General features: G+C 44.0%; 1 protein-coding gene and 1 long non-coding RNA gene across 4 annotated transcripts in view; one reads left to right on the forward strand and one right to left on the reverse strand.

Annotated features, from left to right (window-relative positions):
* LOC143836733 (uncharacterized) overlaps positions 1–7,653 on the forward strand; it is a 37,320-nt gene extending 29,667 nt beyond the window's left edge. For all 3 annotated transcript variants that reach the window (XM_077336268.1, XM_077336269.1, XM_077336270.1), the window contains exon 3: positions 5,871–7,653. In XM_077336268.1, coding sequence (XP_077192383.1) covers positions 5,924–7,111 — 1,188 coding nt within the window. In that variant the 5' untranslated portion in view covers positions 5,871–5,923 and the 3' untranslated portion in view covers positions 7,112–7,653. The remainder of the gene's footprint in view (positions 1–5,870) is intronic.
* Positions 70–14,145, reverse strand: LOC143836734 (uncharacterized). The gene is made up of 3 exons (XR_013230693.1): positions 13,924–14,145; positions 2,759–3,040; positions 70–311 (listed from the first exon to the last, which is right to left on the reverse strand). It is a non-coding gene; the product is annotated as an uncharacterized LOC143836734 (long non-coding RNA).
* Between the last annotated feature and the right edge of the window lie 31 nt (positions 14,146–14,176).

Here is a 14,176-nt window from a genome sequence, read left to right on the forward strand (position 1 = left end):
GCTGAATTGCGATTTGATCGTGATAGGCTCTGATTTTGCAGAGCGTCTTATTTCCTTCATTTGCCCCAAATTTCTCAAAGCATTACAAAGCAGGTGATACGAGGAGCTCTTTGACATGTATATGTATTAATAGCCTTGCATGTTTTCAATTCAAGGCTGAGAACCTGAAAGCAGTTTTGCAGAGGAAATGTAATATTTAGACACATGTAAAAGGAAAGCATTTAACCACGGGGGTGATGAACAGTCTTCAGGGAAAGCAGTACAATTTTGAGCATATCCTGCGATCCAGTTAAAGCCTGCGGTCAGCTTACCTAAAAAGAAAATGAAGCAAGTTTGCACAGGGGGTTGGAATAAATCATCTAAATAAACCTATTAAAGAAATATTATTTTATTGCAGTTAGAATGACAATATTTGGAATTGATATAGGTTGTTTCAGCTGTTCAGTGTGCAAGCAAAGACACCATTATTTGGTGCAATTTTGCTGGGCAGAGTTGCCACCTGTGGAGGGTATAAAGTGCTGTCAGATACAGTCAGTTTACAGTCAGTAAAATTCTCAAGGCAAAAAACCTTCAGAGTAAGTTTGCCATCGTCTGCCTCAGTGCAGCAACTCTGGATTTACTCGCGGTCTCTCATCCCCATTTAAGGCTCAACCCTGCTTACCTCCAGGATTTGATGAGATTGGGCTAACCTGGGCCATCCTGGATCAGGCAGTTGCCAACCACCTGGAGAAAGAATGTCCTTGCCCTTTGATATTTATCTTTTATTTATTTAAATAGAGGCTTGTTTAGAGGCTATTAACTTCAGTGTGCAGAGTTTTGACTTCCCATTTCCACACACTAAGCTTCTCTCAAAGAAAAACAGCATTTTCTCAGGGCCTGTTGACAACCTAATTTCAGGATGTAGGTAAGGAGGTCATATGACCCCCACCATTAAATTGATGGAGTCAAGCAGCAGTTATATTATGGAGAGCTACATTCATTTCAGCCACATTACTTCTGTACGTCCTTAACTCCACCTCAAGCAATAAATAAATTTTTTCAGGTGTGTAGCCTGAAGGAGCAGATTAAAGTGTGAGTCCAGTGGCACCTTTAAGGCTGACAAAGTAAATTTAAATCATGTTCTTTTTTTTAAATATAAAGACTCATTCTTGCTGGTATAATCTGAAATGTTTGCAATTGGTACGTTTGCATATGTTGTAAACGGCCTCGAGCCCTGTGGGAGAGAGGCGGTTTAGAAATTTATGCATAGGTAGAGGAATTTCATTAAAATACTCCCAAACTTGGTCTCTTTCATGGTCTGCTGTCATTATAGGTTTTCTCCTCCACAGAGAGACTGATATGATAAACTCAGGCTACACGCACACAAAGATCACAACACTTGGCACTTAATAGGCTAGGGTTGTACATAAATGTACAGAGGAACCATGGTATTAGTGTCTTTTTCTTAACTCTGTATGTTTTATGACATTTTTGCTGTGATAAAGAGGCATTTATCACAAATTCACAAATACTTGCAGTTTTGAGGACTGAAAGTATCTTCTGTGATAATAAATCTGTTCAAAATGTGCTTACAGAAACCTCCTGGAGAACATGACATTGTAAATGGATTAATGGGATTCATTTACCTAAAAACTTTGCATGACTGTATAGCCTCGTGCTACATAATTAAAATAAAAAATAATCCCTATTTCATGATTAATAACCTTTGGACTATAATGTATCCTGTTGTTTAAAAAAAATATTAAACAAAAAAGGCAATTTAAATGTAAAAACTGATTTAATATTTTTTAAAATCACTTTTACCCAGGCTGGTCCCTGATGTCTCTAGCAAAAAAGATAAGTTTGAATGTTATGCAAAATTAGCTGCCAGTTGGACAACATTGACTTTCATAGACTTGGTGTGAGGCAGCTTAGAATCATAGAGGGTCATTAGTCCGAACCCCTGCAGAATGCAGGAAATCCACAGCTCCCTGCCCACTCACAGTGACCCCAATTCCATGTCCAGTTGATGCCCCCTCCCCCCCCCCCCCCAAATTCCTGGTCAGTCTGGTCTGGAGGAAATTCACCTTTTGACCCTGATCTGCATTTCCCTGGGCATGCAAGAAAGGGCCACAAGAGCCAAGCTCAGACACAGTCCCTTCTGCCCACCCATTTAAAATCTGCCTAAGCTTCTTCTGCTCATGTCATTTAACTACAGATGCTATTTATTTACCTATTTATGGGAACCCATAGTTGCTTAAAACAGCATTCTCCCCATCCCCATTGAATCCTCAAAACAATTACCCTGCAAGGTAGATCAAGATGAGTAGACAATTTAGTCTGTAGCAGTAAAAAAGAGCAAGAAGCCAGTAGTACTGCCCTGAGCCATTCCTGGGAGGGCAGTATATAAATTAAATAAATAAACCAATAAACTCAAGAAATAAGACCAACAAAATTTGTTGGCAGGGTTGGAGCTTTTGTGAGATTTTTAAGTGTTTGATTATCTATGTTTTTAATTATGTAACCGGCCCTGAGCCTCTGGGGAAGGGAGGGCTATAAATAGTAGAATGATAAACTATTCAAGTGACCTTGAGTAAGGGACTGAACCTCCTCCAAATTACAATGCATTTATAAAGAGTCTACACAATAATGTTGTTATGTAAAGTGAGAATGAGTAAGATGGACAATTATGCTGCATTTTTCCCCAGTAAGTACTTCCACAAAAAAGTGTCCCTGACTTCTATTGCCCTTAATTGTTAGGTTAATGGGGGATACTTACAGGTTGAATACTAGATCCTTCTGTCTGCCAGAACTAGGCAGGAAAAGACAAGTTATTGCAGGAATCCATGGCAAAGGCAATATTTGGGAGTTATCTACCCAATAAAAATGCACTCAGAAGAAGAACTACTTGGTTTAGCAACTAGCCCAGTTGGAATGAAACTTGCTTTTTCTCTGGTGCTATAAGAAATTGTCACTTGTCTCGAATTATATCTCTTTCCTTCCTTTCTTCCTCTCATGCACAGTCTGCTTTTCTCCCGGAGACTCAGGGTAGACTGCTCAGCTGTGCAATAAGAACAGATAAGAATATGATAATACAACACACTGTCTAGATTTTCAGTGACATTAACCATACCGCTTTGTAAACTCCCCTGTGGAAGGATTCCATTTTAGACATTCCACAGAATATATTTTGCCTATGAATGTGGTGATGCCTTCAGTTTCTTTGCTTGCACTAAAGCTGCCAAAAGGCTCAGAGAAGAACAACCTGCCCCTTAATATGTGGGGATGGATAGTGGGAGCATTTCATGGCATAGAAAAAAATACCCCCCATTAAGCTATTAAAGGGGTAGAACATTATTACCGTGCTTATAAGAAGATTCTTGCTAGATTAGAGCAGTATTCTGACTAGACCAGGCTTTCTCAACCAGAGTTTCATGAAACCCTGGGGTTTCTTGATGGCCCTGAAAGGGTTTCCAAAATGGGTGGGAATGAATTAATTTTCTTTGTAAATTTAAAATTTGTTAAACATTTATTGTGGTCTGACCGTATATGGTCCTGTTGACTCCCCCCTCCCCCATGGCCAATGATGGGCCTGGAGGGGGTGGGAAGGGGAGGAGCCATGTATACACAGCCATGCTTCCCATATTCCGCCCTATTGCACCATTTCTGGGGTTTCTCAGTGATAAAAAAGAAAGGCTGGACTAGACCAACATCTCTTTTCACCCGGTAGCCAACCGGTTGCCCTGGAGCAGGGGTAGTCAAACTGCGGCCCTCCAGATGTCCATGGCAGGGGGCTCCTGGGAATTGTAGTCCATGGACATCTGGAGGGCCCCAGTTTGACTACCCCTGCCCTGGAGGGACAAGAAACAGCACAATAGAGGTCTTCCCCTGATGTTGCCATTGAACTGGCCATTTGCAGTGGAGATCAGCTTTAGTCACTAGTGGCTATCGCAAAATAGAAAATGGAATATAATAATTATGAAATGTAGCTAGGAGGACTTCCGTAATCAAAAGAGTAACTGTATTTTTACTCAATAAAATCAGAGTCCAGTAGCACCTTTAAAACCAACACAGATTTATTCAAGGTGTGAGCTTTTGAGTGCAAGCACTCTTCCTCACTCAGACTAAAGGTGCTACTGGACTCAGATTTTATTGTGCTACTTCAGACCAAGACGGCTACCCATTTGAATCTGTGTTTACTCAAAACACTGTCAAATGAAATGGTTCCCTGGAAAATTACATTGTAGGCATCGTTGCTTGGTGAATTTATGTCCTGGTTTGTTTTTTAATTTCGAAAACTGCAGTTTCCATTTTCACAGAGTTCGTGAAAACTTTAAAGGCTGGAGAATGAAATAAAAATAAAGATATAAAAAGGGTACAGAAACAATTCATACAATTGTTTACAGTTTGCTTTACACAACACAGTATATTAAACAAAGAAGAAAAGAGTTCTGCCTGACATCTTCCTCCTGATAATATTCACAGATGTCCTTGCTTCAATTATTATTATAAATAATAAAATGTAGTTTACCACTGTATTTCATCACTGTGTTATTATTTTCATCCTATCCCATGTTATGTACCTCATCAGAACAGACATTAACTACATTAGCTATAGCTGATAATATATCAAAAGTCCATTAAAATAAGAAAATCCATTTGATATGTCACAGCAGCAGCACCCCCTCCCAATCTTGTTGTTTGATTTTGGCTCCAGATAACCAGTTCAATAGTCTACAGAGCCCTGCTTGGGTCTAGTTCAGTGTAGTTTTTTTCCCCCTGGAAACTGGTGTAAAGGTAAAGGTATCCCCTGTGCAAGCACTGAGTCATGTCTGACCCTTAGGGTGACGTCCTCTAGCGTTTTCATGGCAAACTCAATACGGGGTGGTTTGCCAGTGCCTTCCCCAGTCATTACAGTTTACCCCCCAGCAAGCTGGGTACTCATTTTACCGACCTCGGAAGGACGAAAGGCTGAGTCAAACTTGAGCTGGCTGCTGGGATTGAACTCCCAGCCTCATGGGCAGAGCTTTCAGAAAGCATGTCTGCTGCCTTACCACTCTGCGCCACAAGAGGCTCACAAGAGGAAACTGGTGTACTGCTGGCTATTTCCACATGTTGTGCTGGTTGGATGTGCTTGTGTGCAAGTTATTGTTTGTTTATTGTATGGTGTGTGAAGTGTAGCCAGGAGATCAAAAAATTATTTGGCAGCTAGGCAAGGGATGCTTGGAAGTGGTTTGCCATTTCCTGCTCCTGGGTTGTTGACCCCTAGTTTTCCTTGGAGGAACTCCAGCCAAAATTTGTGCAAGTGATCCATAGCAAAGAAGAAAAGCAGGGCCCACCTTTCTTTTCTCAATGCTTTGTGCTAAAACGGATTCCTGGTTTTGACCACAGTACAGTGGATGTTTTGTTTCATCAAGAACTCTGCGTACTTAACAACGTAAGAAAAATGTGACATGGATACCGATTTATGCTCTGGGAATATAATAAGTTAATATTTAGGATATTTTATGGGTGCAATCCAGCCATAAGTCTGCCCCTTGAAGTCCTGATGATTTCAAGTTCAGCTTAACTCTTTGGAAGTCAGTTCAGAGCTTTTAACCCATTCTGTGTTCTTCCAACCCAAATCTGCAGCAGTGTATCTACATGATGCAGCAGCAGGAAAAAAAAACACCTTGAATCACAGTGTAGTGCAATCCTAAACAGAGTTACACACCTTTTACTGCTTTGTAGTCCATGGATGATGATGGTTATAACTCTGCATAGGCCCTTCGCTGCTAAAATTGTCATTGCTCCTTGTATTTTGCTCTGACCCCGGAACAGAGCTCTTCATGTGATCCAGTAGGAATGCAGGAAGTTTCACTAAGGAAAACCTTTTCCAATTATTTTCGTAGGAAGAGCTGTGACCTGGTGCTGCAGATTGCAGGGAAGGCCTACCAAGGTCAACATGACGGAGATGTACATGGACAGAGAGGCTGAAAAGGACAACTGCAATACCCCGGTCGACCATTTAGAAGATTCCCTCTGTGCTTCTGATAATACAGATGATAAACCCAGCCTCGTGGTAGAGATAGAGGATGCTGGCATGCCACTTTCCAATCTCAGTGGCAACCTTCCTACCTCTTCAGATCTCTCTCTAGTCCTGCACTGCGCCAAAGATGAAAGTTCTGCAGCCACATCTCCGAAAGCGTCAACTTATTTCCGGAAATGGGATTTGGCCGCAGACGGCGTCTACGTCCCTGCGAGCACCGCTTATAATTACCTCGGTGAAGGTAAGGAGCTGGAACTCTGGTCATCCGTGTGTTCCACTGATCTTCAGGGCAGCCTGAAGGAAGAAGAGGAGAAGTTCATCATTCTCGTGGAATCCCTGGATGGCGAGAATCTACCGCCTCCGCTGGGCAAAGCTTTCGCTTACCAGTGTGAGAAGTGTGCAAAATCATTCCAAAAGCCCCACCAGCTGGAGGAGCACAAAAAGAAGTACGTCGCTGGATGTACGTACTGGTGTCTGGTCTGTGGCAAAGAGTTCTTCCGCGCCGCTAACTTACGGATGCACAAATTGACCCATTCTTCCGACAGGCCGCACAAGTGTCCTGAATGCGGCAAGGGATTCATCCGCACCGCTGACGTCTGGAGGCATCTCCAAAGCTTGCACAAGATCGATCGTGCCAGCGTTGTTCTGGGAGACGCTAATGCTAGGAACCCTTGGTCTGTCCTGAATCAGACCCAGGATCGAAGTTGGAACACGGGGCAGTTGGGCTCTGCTTCCGAAAGCCCCAGAGAAGGTGGCCATAAGCAGTATCAGTGCCCGGTCTGTGGCAAAGCTTTTGGGAAAGCCAACCTGCTTTCCAAGCACAAGGTGATCCACAGGAAGGAGAAGCCCTACCAGTGTGACAAATGCAGCATGGCTTTTGTCCAGATGGTGAGGTTGAAAAGGCATCATCTGACGCATACTGGCGAGCGCCCTTTCTACTGCAAAGATTGCGGCGGCGCCTTCTCGCGCCTGTCTTCGCTGCAGCGTCATTGCCGTATCCACACAGGAGAAAAACCATATCCTTGTTCCTACTGTGGCGAATCTTTTGCGGAATTGGGCACTCTAAGGAAGCACGAAGGAATCCACAAAGTCGTCCAGTCATAGGGCTCAACGTTGCTTATCCTAGGGTTTGTAGTTGTTGCTGCCGCTTTTCTTGCTGTTGTTGTTGTTTTTTTACCTGTCTTAATATATTGAGCAACTGGTGGAAGTGTGGTACCATTCAGACAAACTGTGACATAATGGGGCAGAGTGAAGTGTACCACTTCCTGTGGAATGTGAAATCTCTTACAGAAGACGGGTTCTAGTCCGTTCTTCTGCCTTCTCTCCTTGTTCTCCACTTGTTGAAGGTAGTTTTTGTTTTTGGGAAAATATCACCAACCAACTACGTTAGATAGTTGGGCCTACAATTCTTTCAGCCACCTTGGGGTTCTACCATCCCATTTTGTTACATGTGTAGATCCAGTCCAGGTGATTATGACATCTTGAAATTTTGCTTCTGTAAACACCATGTTTTTATAGTATAAGGTTTCTTGTTTCCCCCTGCAGTGATTTCTTTTTTCGTTAGATTGGGTTTTATGGTATTTGACAGCCGCTGTATTACCAGTCCTTGCTTACCCTTTCCTTTTCCTTATGTTAATTAAGTTCAAGCATGCTTCTTTCCTTCTGCTGAGGAGTTAGTAAGAGAATAAAAAGTTCTGTAACACTGCATTTGTCTTTTATAGTGTGTCTCTCTCTCCCTCTCCCCCCCTTTATGCTGGAAAAGACAAAATAAGAAACAGTACTTTGGCTGTTAGAGCAAGAGAAAGCATTCAAATATTCTTTATTTGCTTCATTTATGCACCACCTTTCTCCCTAGTGGGGAGCCAAGGTATTTACATCATTCTCCATTTTATCCTCACAACAACCCTGTGAGGTAGGTTAGGCTGAGAATGTGTGACAGGTGAAGGTCACCCAACAACAGAGTCAGTGTGGTGTAGTGGTTAAAAAGTGGCAGACTCCACTATGGAGAGCTGGGTTCAATTCCCCACTCCTCTACATGCAGTCAGGAGGGGGATCTTGGGCTGGTTACAGTTCTCTTAGAGCTTTCCCACCTACTTCACATGGTGTCTGTTGGGAGAGATTCCTTCATGTAGTAAAAAGTGGAGCATAAAAATCCAGCACTTCTGTTTGATTTCCCACTCTTTCACATGCAGCTAGCTGGGTGACCTTGGGTTAGTCAGTTTTATTAGTTCTCTCTTGGGCTCACCCCACAGGGTGTCTGCTGTGGGGAAGAGGAAAGATAGGTGATTGTAATCCACTTTGCAACTCCTTCAAGTGGTAAAAAGCGAGGTATCATAAAACCAGCTCTCCTTCCATGGCAGAAATGGGAATCACATCTGGTTTTCCCAGATCCTAATCCGTCTTTCAAGCCACTACCCCATGTTGTCTGTCTTCTGTCTGATCTGAGGGAGGCGGTGCAGGATTGGGGATTGTGGCGGCAGCTGTGCCATGGGATTGCCAAGATTCAGACTCGACTAAATGGCTGACAACAACTGATCGCTCCAGGACTGGATTTGGGAAGGAATTGAATGGCTCCTCTTTCAGGTGATACCCATAATAGTTGAGGCCAAACAGCCAGCATTCCTGCCTTGCTGAAGAAAAGGGGGAGTTCTCCCCCAGAGATGGAAGATATCTTGAGTGTTTTCATTCTTCAGTTCAACCTGAACCGAGGAATGAAAGCACCCAAGATGTCTTCCTCTGGGGTTCTTCTCCTGCCATAAGCATTGCTCTAGTTCAGGGGTAGTCAAACTGTGGCCCTCCAGATATCCATGGACTACAATTCCCAGGAGCCCCTGCCAGCGAATGCTGGCAGGGGCTCCTGGGAATTGTAATCCATGGACATCTGGAGGGCCGTAGTTTGACTACCCCTGCTCTAGTTCAAGGGTGGCCAAACCGTGTCTCTCCAGATGTGCTACAATTAGGGGCTCATAATAACTGTAGCCAGTGGGCACATGGAGAGCCACTGTTTGGTCACCCCTGCTCTTGGTGAGCTTTATGCATTGCATGGGTTAGGCTACAGCTGTTCCTACGTTCCCAGTGAAATGGGGGGCAGGGTGGAAAGCAGCAGAAAGGACAGGATCCTCATTGTTGCTGATCTTGGTCTTCTTGACTTCCTATTTGAACCAGTTCCCCTTCTCAAGAGCTGTCTTCTGTATTCATTTGGGTGTAGGCCTGCTCTAATCCTGTGTCCCAGTCCATTGTACTAATAATAGGTCAGGGAATTTTTAAGAATAGTGTGCTCTTTCAGTAAGGTGGGGGCAACCAGGGCAGGAGGGTAGAGAGAAACTGGGTTTTTGTTATTCCCACCTTTCACTACCTAAAGGAGTCCCAAAGGTAAAGGTAAAGGTATCCCCTGTGCAAGCACCGAGTCGTGTCTGACCCTTGGGGTGACGCCCTCTAGCGTTTTCATGGCAGACTCAATACGGGGTGGTTTGCCAGTGCCTTCCCCAGTCATTACCCTTTACCCCCCAGCAAGCTGGGTACTCATTTTACCGACCTTGGAAGGATGGAAGGCTGAGTCGACCTTGAGCCGGCTGCTGGGATCGAACTCCCAACCTCATGGGCAAAGCTTTCAGACAACTGCCTTACCACTCTGCGCCACAAGAGGCTCTAAAGGAGTCCCAAAAGCAGCTTACAAATACATTTCTCTGCCTCTCCCCATAACGGACACTCTTGTGTATTAGGTGGGGCTGAGAAAGCTCTAAGAGAACTCTGACTGACCCAAGGCCACCCATTTGGCAGTATGTGAAGGAGTGGGAATCAGACCTAGTTCTCCAAACTAGAGTTCACCGTGCTTTAATCTGTACACCAAGCTGGTAGACTTCTATTAGCTTGCAACTTCCTCCAGCTATTATGGTTTGACCAGATATTTTGTTCTCAAAACAAATCTAAGAATGACGTCCTCAGCCATTTCTACATGGGCCATTTGTCCTGGGTTTAGTACTGCTGGAAAGCAGGGTCTCTTCTCCCTCCCCCCCCCCCCAAATTCCATTGCTTTCTGGCTTTCCTAAATCTGCTTTGTTGTAAAGTTCTGGGAAAGGCTGCAGAAAACCCTGACTGCCTGTTGCCACATCTGTAGGGATGTTTAGATTTCCCCAGTCCTGCCCACATGCAACCATTTCCCCTGTCCTATCCCCTTGGCAGCCATTTCCTTCCCCACCACCATGAGGTGCTCCTTTAAACTTGGCCATTGAATACCATCAGCATCAAGTCCTCAGGTTTCACTTTGGGGGAGAAAGGCTCTAGCTTGTTTCCTTGTGGAGAGAAACAAGAGACATCTCTGCCCCGAAAGGGACTAGGAATTAAGAGAATGTGATATGCAGATTGTTCCAGCTTGGTGTCATGGTTAGGAGTGCGGACTTCTAACATGATATTCAGTTGCTGTTGAATAAATTAAAAAAAAAAAACCTGATGGTGCAAAGTGGGTGCTGTAGGGAGACTTGGATAGGGTATCATCACATATGGGATCCCTATAACTGCAGCGATGCATTAGCAAATCCAAGAGAGGTACACAAGCTAGTCAGAATCATAGAATCATAGAGTTGGAAGGGGCCATTCAGGCCATCTAGTCCAACCCCTTGCTCTACGCAGGATCAGCCCTAAGCATCCAAGAAAAGTGTGCATCTAACCTTTGCTTGAAGACTGCCAGTGAGTTTCCGTGTGGGGACTTCTAAGCTGACAAGCTGGTTTTGAATCCCCCACATGCAACCAGCTGGGTGACCTTGGGCTCACCACAGCCCTGATAAAACTGTCCTAACCTAGTAGCAGTAATATAAGGGCTCTTTCAGCCTCACCCACCACACAGATCTGTTGTGGGGAGAGGAATGGAAGGCGACTGTAAGCTGCTTGGAGACTCCTTTGGGTATAGAAAAGTGGCATATAAGAACCAACTCTTCTTCAGTAATCTCAGGGCTATTCCACAAACTATTCCACATAGTCCCCATGTGGAAAACACCTATATTAAGTACCTGTAAATTTAAAGGAGGGATCTTGGAGATTGCGCAGTGGTATGTTTTGTATCCTCAGGACAATCCAGAAGATAGTGTGGCTAAGAAATCAGAACCTCGATCTTAACTCTAAAGTGCTGTCAGCAGAGAATAAAATTTGAATTATAAAGAAGATTAACCTGGTTGGTGGATTATACGGGAGATGTTCCTTTTAATGCACAAAGGGAGGTAAGGTGTGTAGGTGTAGCTTCAATTAAATTGCTATGGTAAGCTAACCTTTTGCATCTGAGCAACTGCTAAAAACCATGGAAGCTCTGAGAGGAGCAACTCTTGCTTTGGGGCCCTGGAGGTAGGAAAAGAACCCTCCTTTATGTACAAATGCTGTTGATTTTTCAAAACCTAAATGGAGTTCTCTTTTTTGCATCCAAAGGAAGGGTGACCCTGCAAAGTCTGCCATTAATATTCCACTGAATTGGATTGGTGTGAGGGGCCAACGAAACTTCTCCCTGAGTCATGTCAAAAGTTGTTGAGTTTTATCTTTGACATCATGCTTCTGAAGGAATGTATTGTAAAAAATGAAAACACGGTTCTTTCCCTGCACTTTCCACTTCTACAGCTGAGCAGGAGAGGGCACTGTTGTATCTTAAGTGAGAGGAAAAATAATTTCAGGATGAATCATAGCATGAATGAACATAGCTTTTACATGCATGCATGAGTGAATTTTATTATTGTGAGTTTTATATTTGAGACATAGTGGAAGGGAGGTACCTTTCACAAGGATGTATAATTTCAGCTTTCTAAATTCTGTACGGGATGGTGGAGAAATACTGGTGGAGGGAAAAGGTCCTTTTATCCGATTCCTACCTCACTGGGTGTCTCTTGTGGGGAGAGGAACAGAAAGAGATTTGTTAGCTCTTTGGAGCTCCTTTGGTTAGTGAAAACTGGGGGTATTAAGAAAAACCTCTTCTTCCTTGCTTCTGAAATCTGATGAGATTGGGCTAGCCAGATCAGAGAAATGATACTTTTATTATTTGCTTTATTCCCAATGGAGGCCCAAGGTATCTTGCATCTGCAGCAAAATCTGCGTGTGGAAAAAACAATCAAGGTATATTAATGGGCAGCAAAGCCAGGCAGGAGAGGGCTAATGGAATAGTCAAATCCTTGCACAGCCAAAAAAGCTCACTGGATGATCTTGGGTCTGTCATATTCTCAGCTTAAGCCTTCAACACAGGGCTTCTGTGAGGATTTTTTTAAAGATGTAGAACTATGCATGAGACAGAACTGGATAATTCCTGAGAAGGCTTCCTTGGTGTAGTGCTTAAGAGCATTGAGTAATCTGACGAGCTGGTTTGATTCCCTGCTCCTCCACATGACCTCACTGATAAACCTGTTCTGACCAAGCAGTAATATCAGGGCTCTCTCAGCTTCACCTCCCTCATAGGGTATCTGTTGTGGGGAGGGGAAAGGGAAGTCGAATATAAGCCACTTTGAGACTCCTTTCAGTAGAGAAAAGCGGCATATAAGAACCAACCCTTCTTCTTCTCCCTCAGCCTCACCTCCCTCACAGGGTGTCTGTTGTGGGGAGAGGAAGGGGAAGGCAATTGGAAGCCACTCTGAGACTCCTCCTGGTAGAGAAAAGTGGCATATAAGAAACATCTTTTCTTTTGGCTACTTATTTAGAAATCAACTTTTTAACCCTTAGCAACTTAATTTTGAAAGTGCACAGATAACACCTGCTGAAATCTCAGGTGTGCCACCTTGCTGGAGCTTTAACTCCTGCCTTCCTTTTTGACTATGGACAGAGACAGGCAAGTAGATACAACAGCCAGAGCACATCTTCCAAAACAATTTTTACAGACTTGAAGCTGAAATTTGCTTTTGGAGGGCTGGAGGGGAAATAGCTTTACATAATGCTGCAGATTTTATTCTAAAACAATCTGAGGCAGAAGCAGTGAGAACCCCTGAGATTCAAAAAGGCTAAATGATTTCTGACAGCAAGAAGAAGAGACTGCTCCTGGGACAGACGGATTATGAGAATGAATTGCAGAATGGTCCTAAAAGAAAAAGAACACAATATATTGGCAAACCCTTGTGCAAGGATATGGTAGTTTTTTGGTGGTGGTAGGAAAGAGACCCCAATGCTTTTATTGTATCGTATTACATGCTCGGTGGAAAAATCACTGCTAGCTTCTATATATATGTTCATGATTCCTGTGTGGTCAAGAAGAGCTGGTCTTTTATATCCCGCTTTTCAGTACCTGAAAAGAGTCCCAAGGTGGCGTACAAAATCCTTTCCCTTCCTCTCCCCACAACTGACACCCTGAGAGATCATTGGGCTGAGAGCTCTAAGAGCAATGTGACTGGCCCAAGGTGACCTTGCTTGGCAGCATGTGGAGGAGTGAGGAATTAATCCCAGTTCTCCAGATCAGTGTTCGCTGCTCTTTAACCACTACTAGCCAGGGTCAGCCCTGGCTAGTAATCGGATGGGAGACCACTAAGCAATACCTGGGTGATGACGAGGAGGCAGGCCATGGCAAACCATTTCTGAACATCTCTTGAATATCCCTGGGGTTGTGACTTGATCCCCCGGAATTAATTTGATGGCAAAAAAAGAAGTGTCATTTGCTGTTTGATGCTCTCCTGGTTTTTCTTCTGTGTGTGTGTGGGGGGGGGGGAGTGTTTTCAGATTGCTGCAAAATCTTGAAAAACTCCCAAGACAATCCAGGAGAGCAATAACTGGCAAATAACACTATATGTAAGGCCCTGTGCATGTGCTAGTGTGGCCTGCTTTTATTACTAATTGTCTGTTTCTACTTTGTAAAGGCCTGTGGCTGTGCAGTACACTAAATGTGATTCTGATTCTATAAGGGAAAACCTATACGTTTAAAATGCCGAGGACTCACAGAAACATGGTGTGGGTAAGTCGCTTACCTGTGCTCCAGAAACAGCGCCACAAGACAAGATGGCCGCTACACTGGGTTCAGACGTTGCTGGCAATTAGCCATGATTGACTGAATGGGGGTCTCTGGGTACAGGGGCAGCATGTCAGCAAGGTAGGCCTATGGTTTGTGACCCCCAGCTTGCAAACTCCCTGTCAGGAAGTAAATACCAGGCTAGCTGGAACTCTTGGTCCGATCCAGCATGGCTGCTCTCCTGTTGTCATGGATACCGGGTCATCTCTGGA

This window comes from Paroedura picta, chromosome 4 (genome assembly GCF_049243985.1).
Source record: "Paroedura picta isolate Pp20150507F chromosome 4, Ppicta_v3.0, whole genome shotgun sequence".
NCBI lineage: Eukaryota > Metazoa > Chordata > Lepidosauria > Squamata > Gekkonidae > Paroedura > Paroedura picta.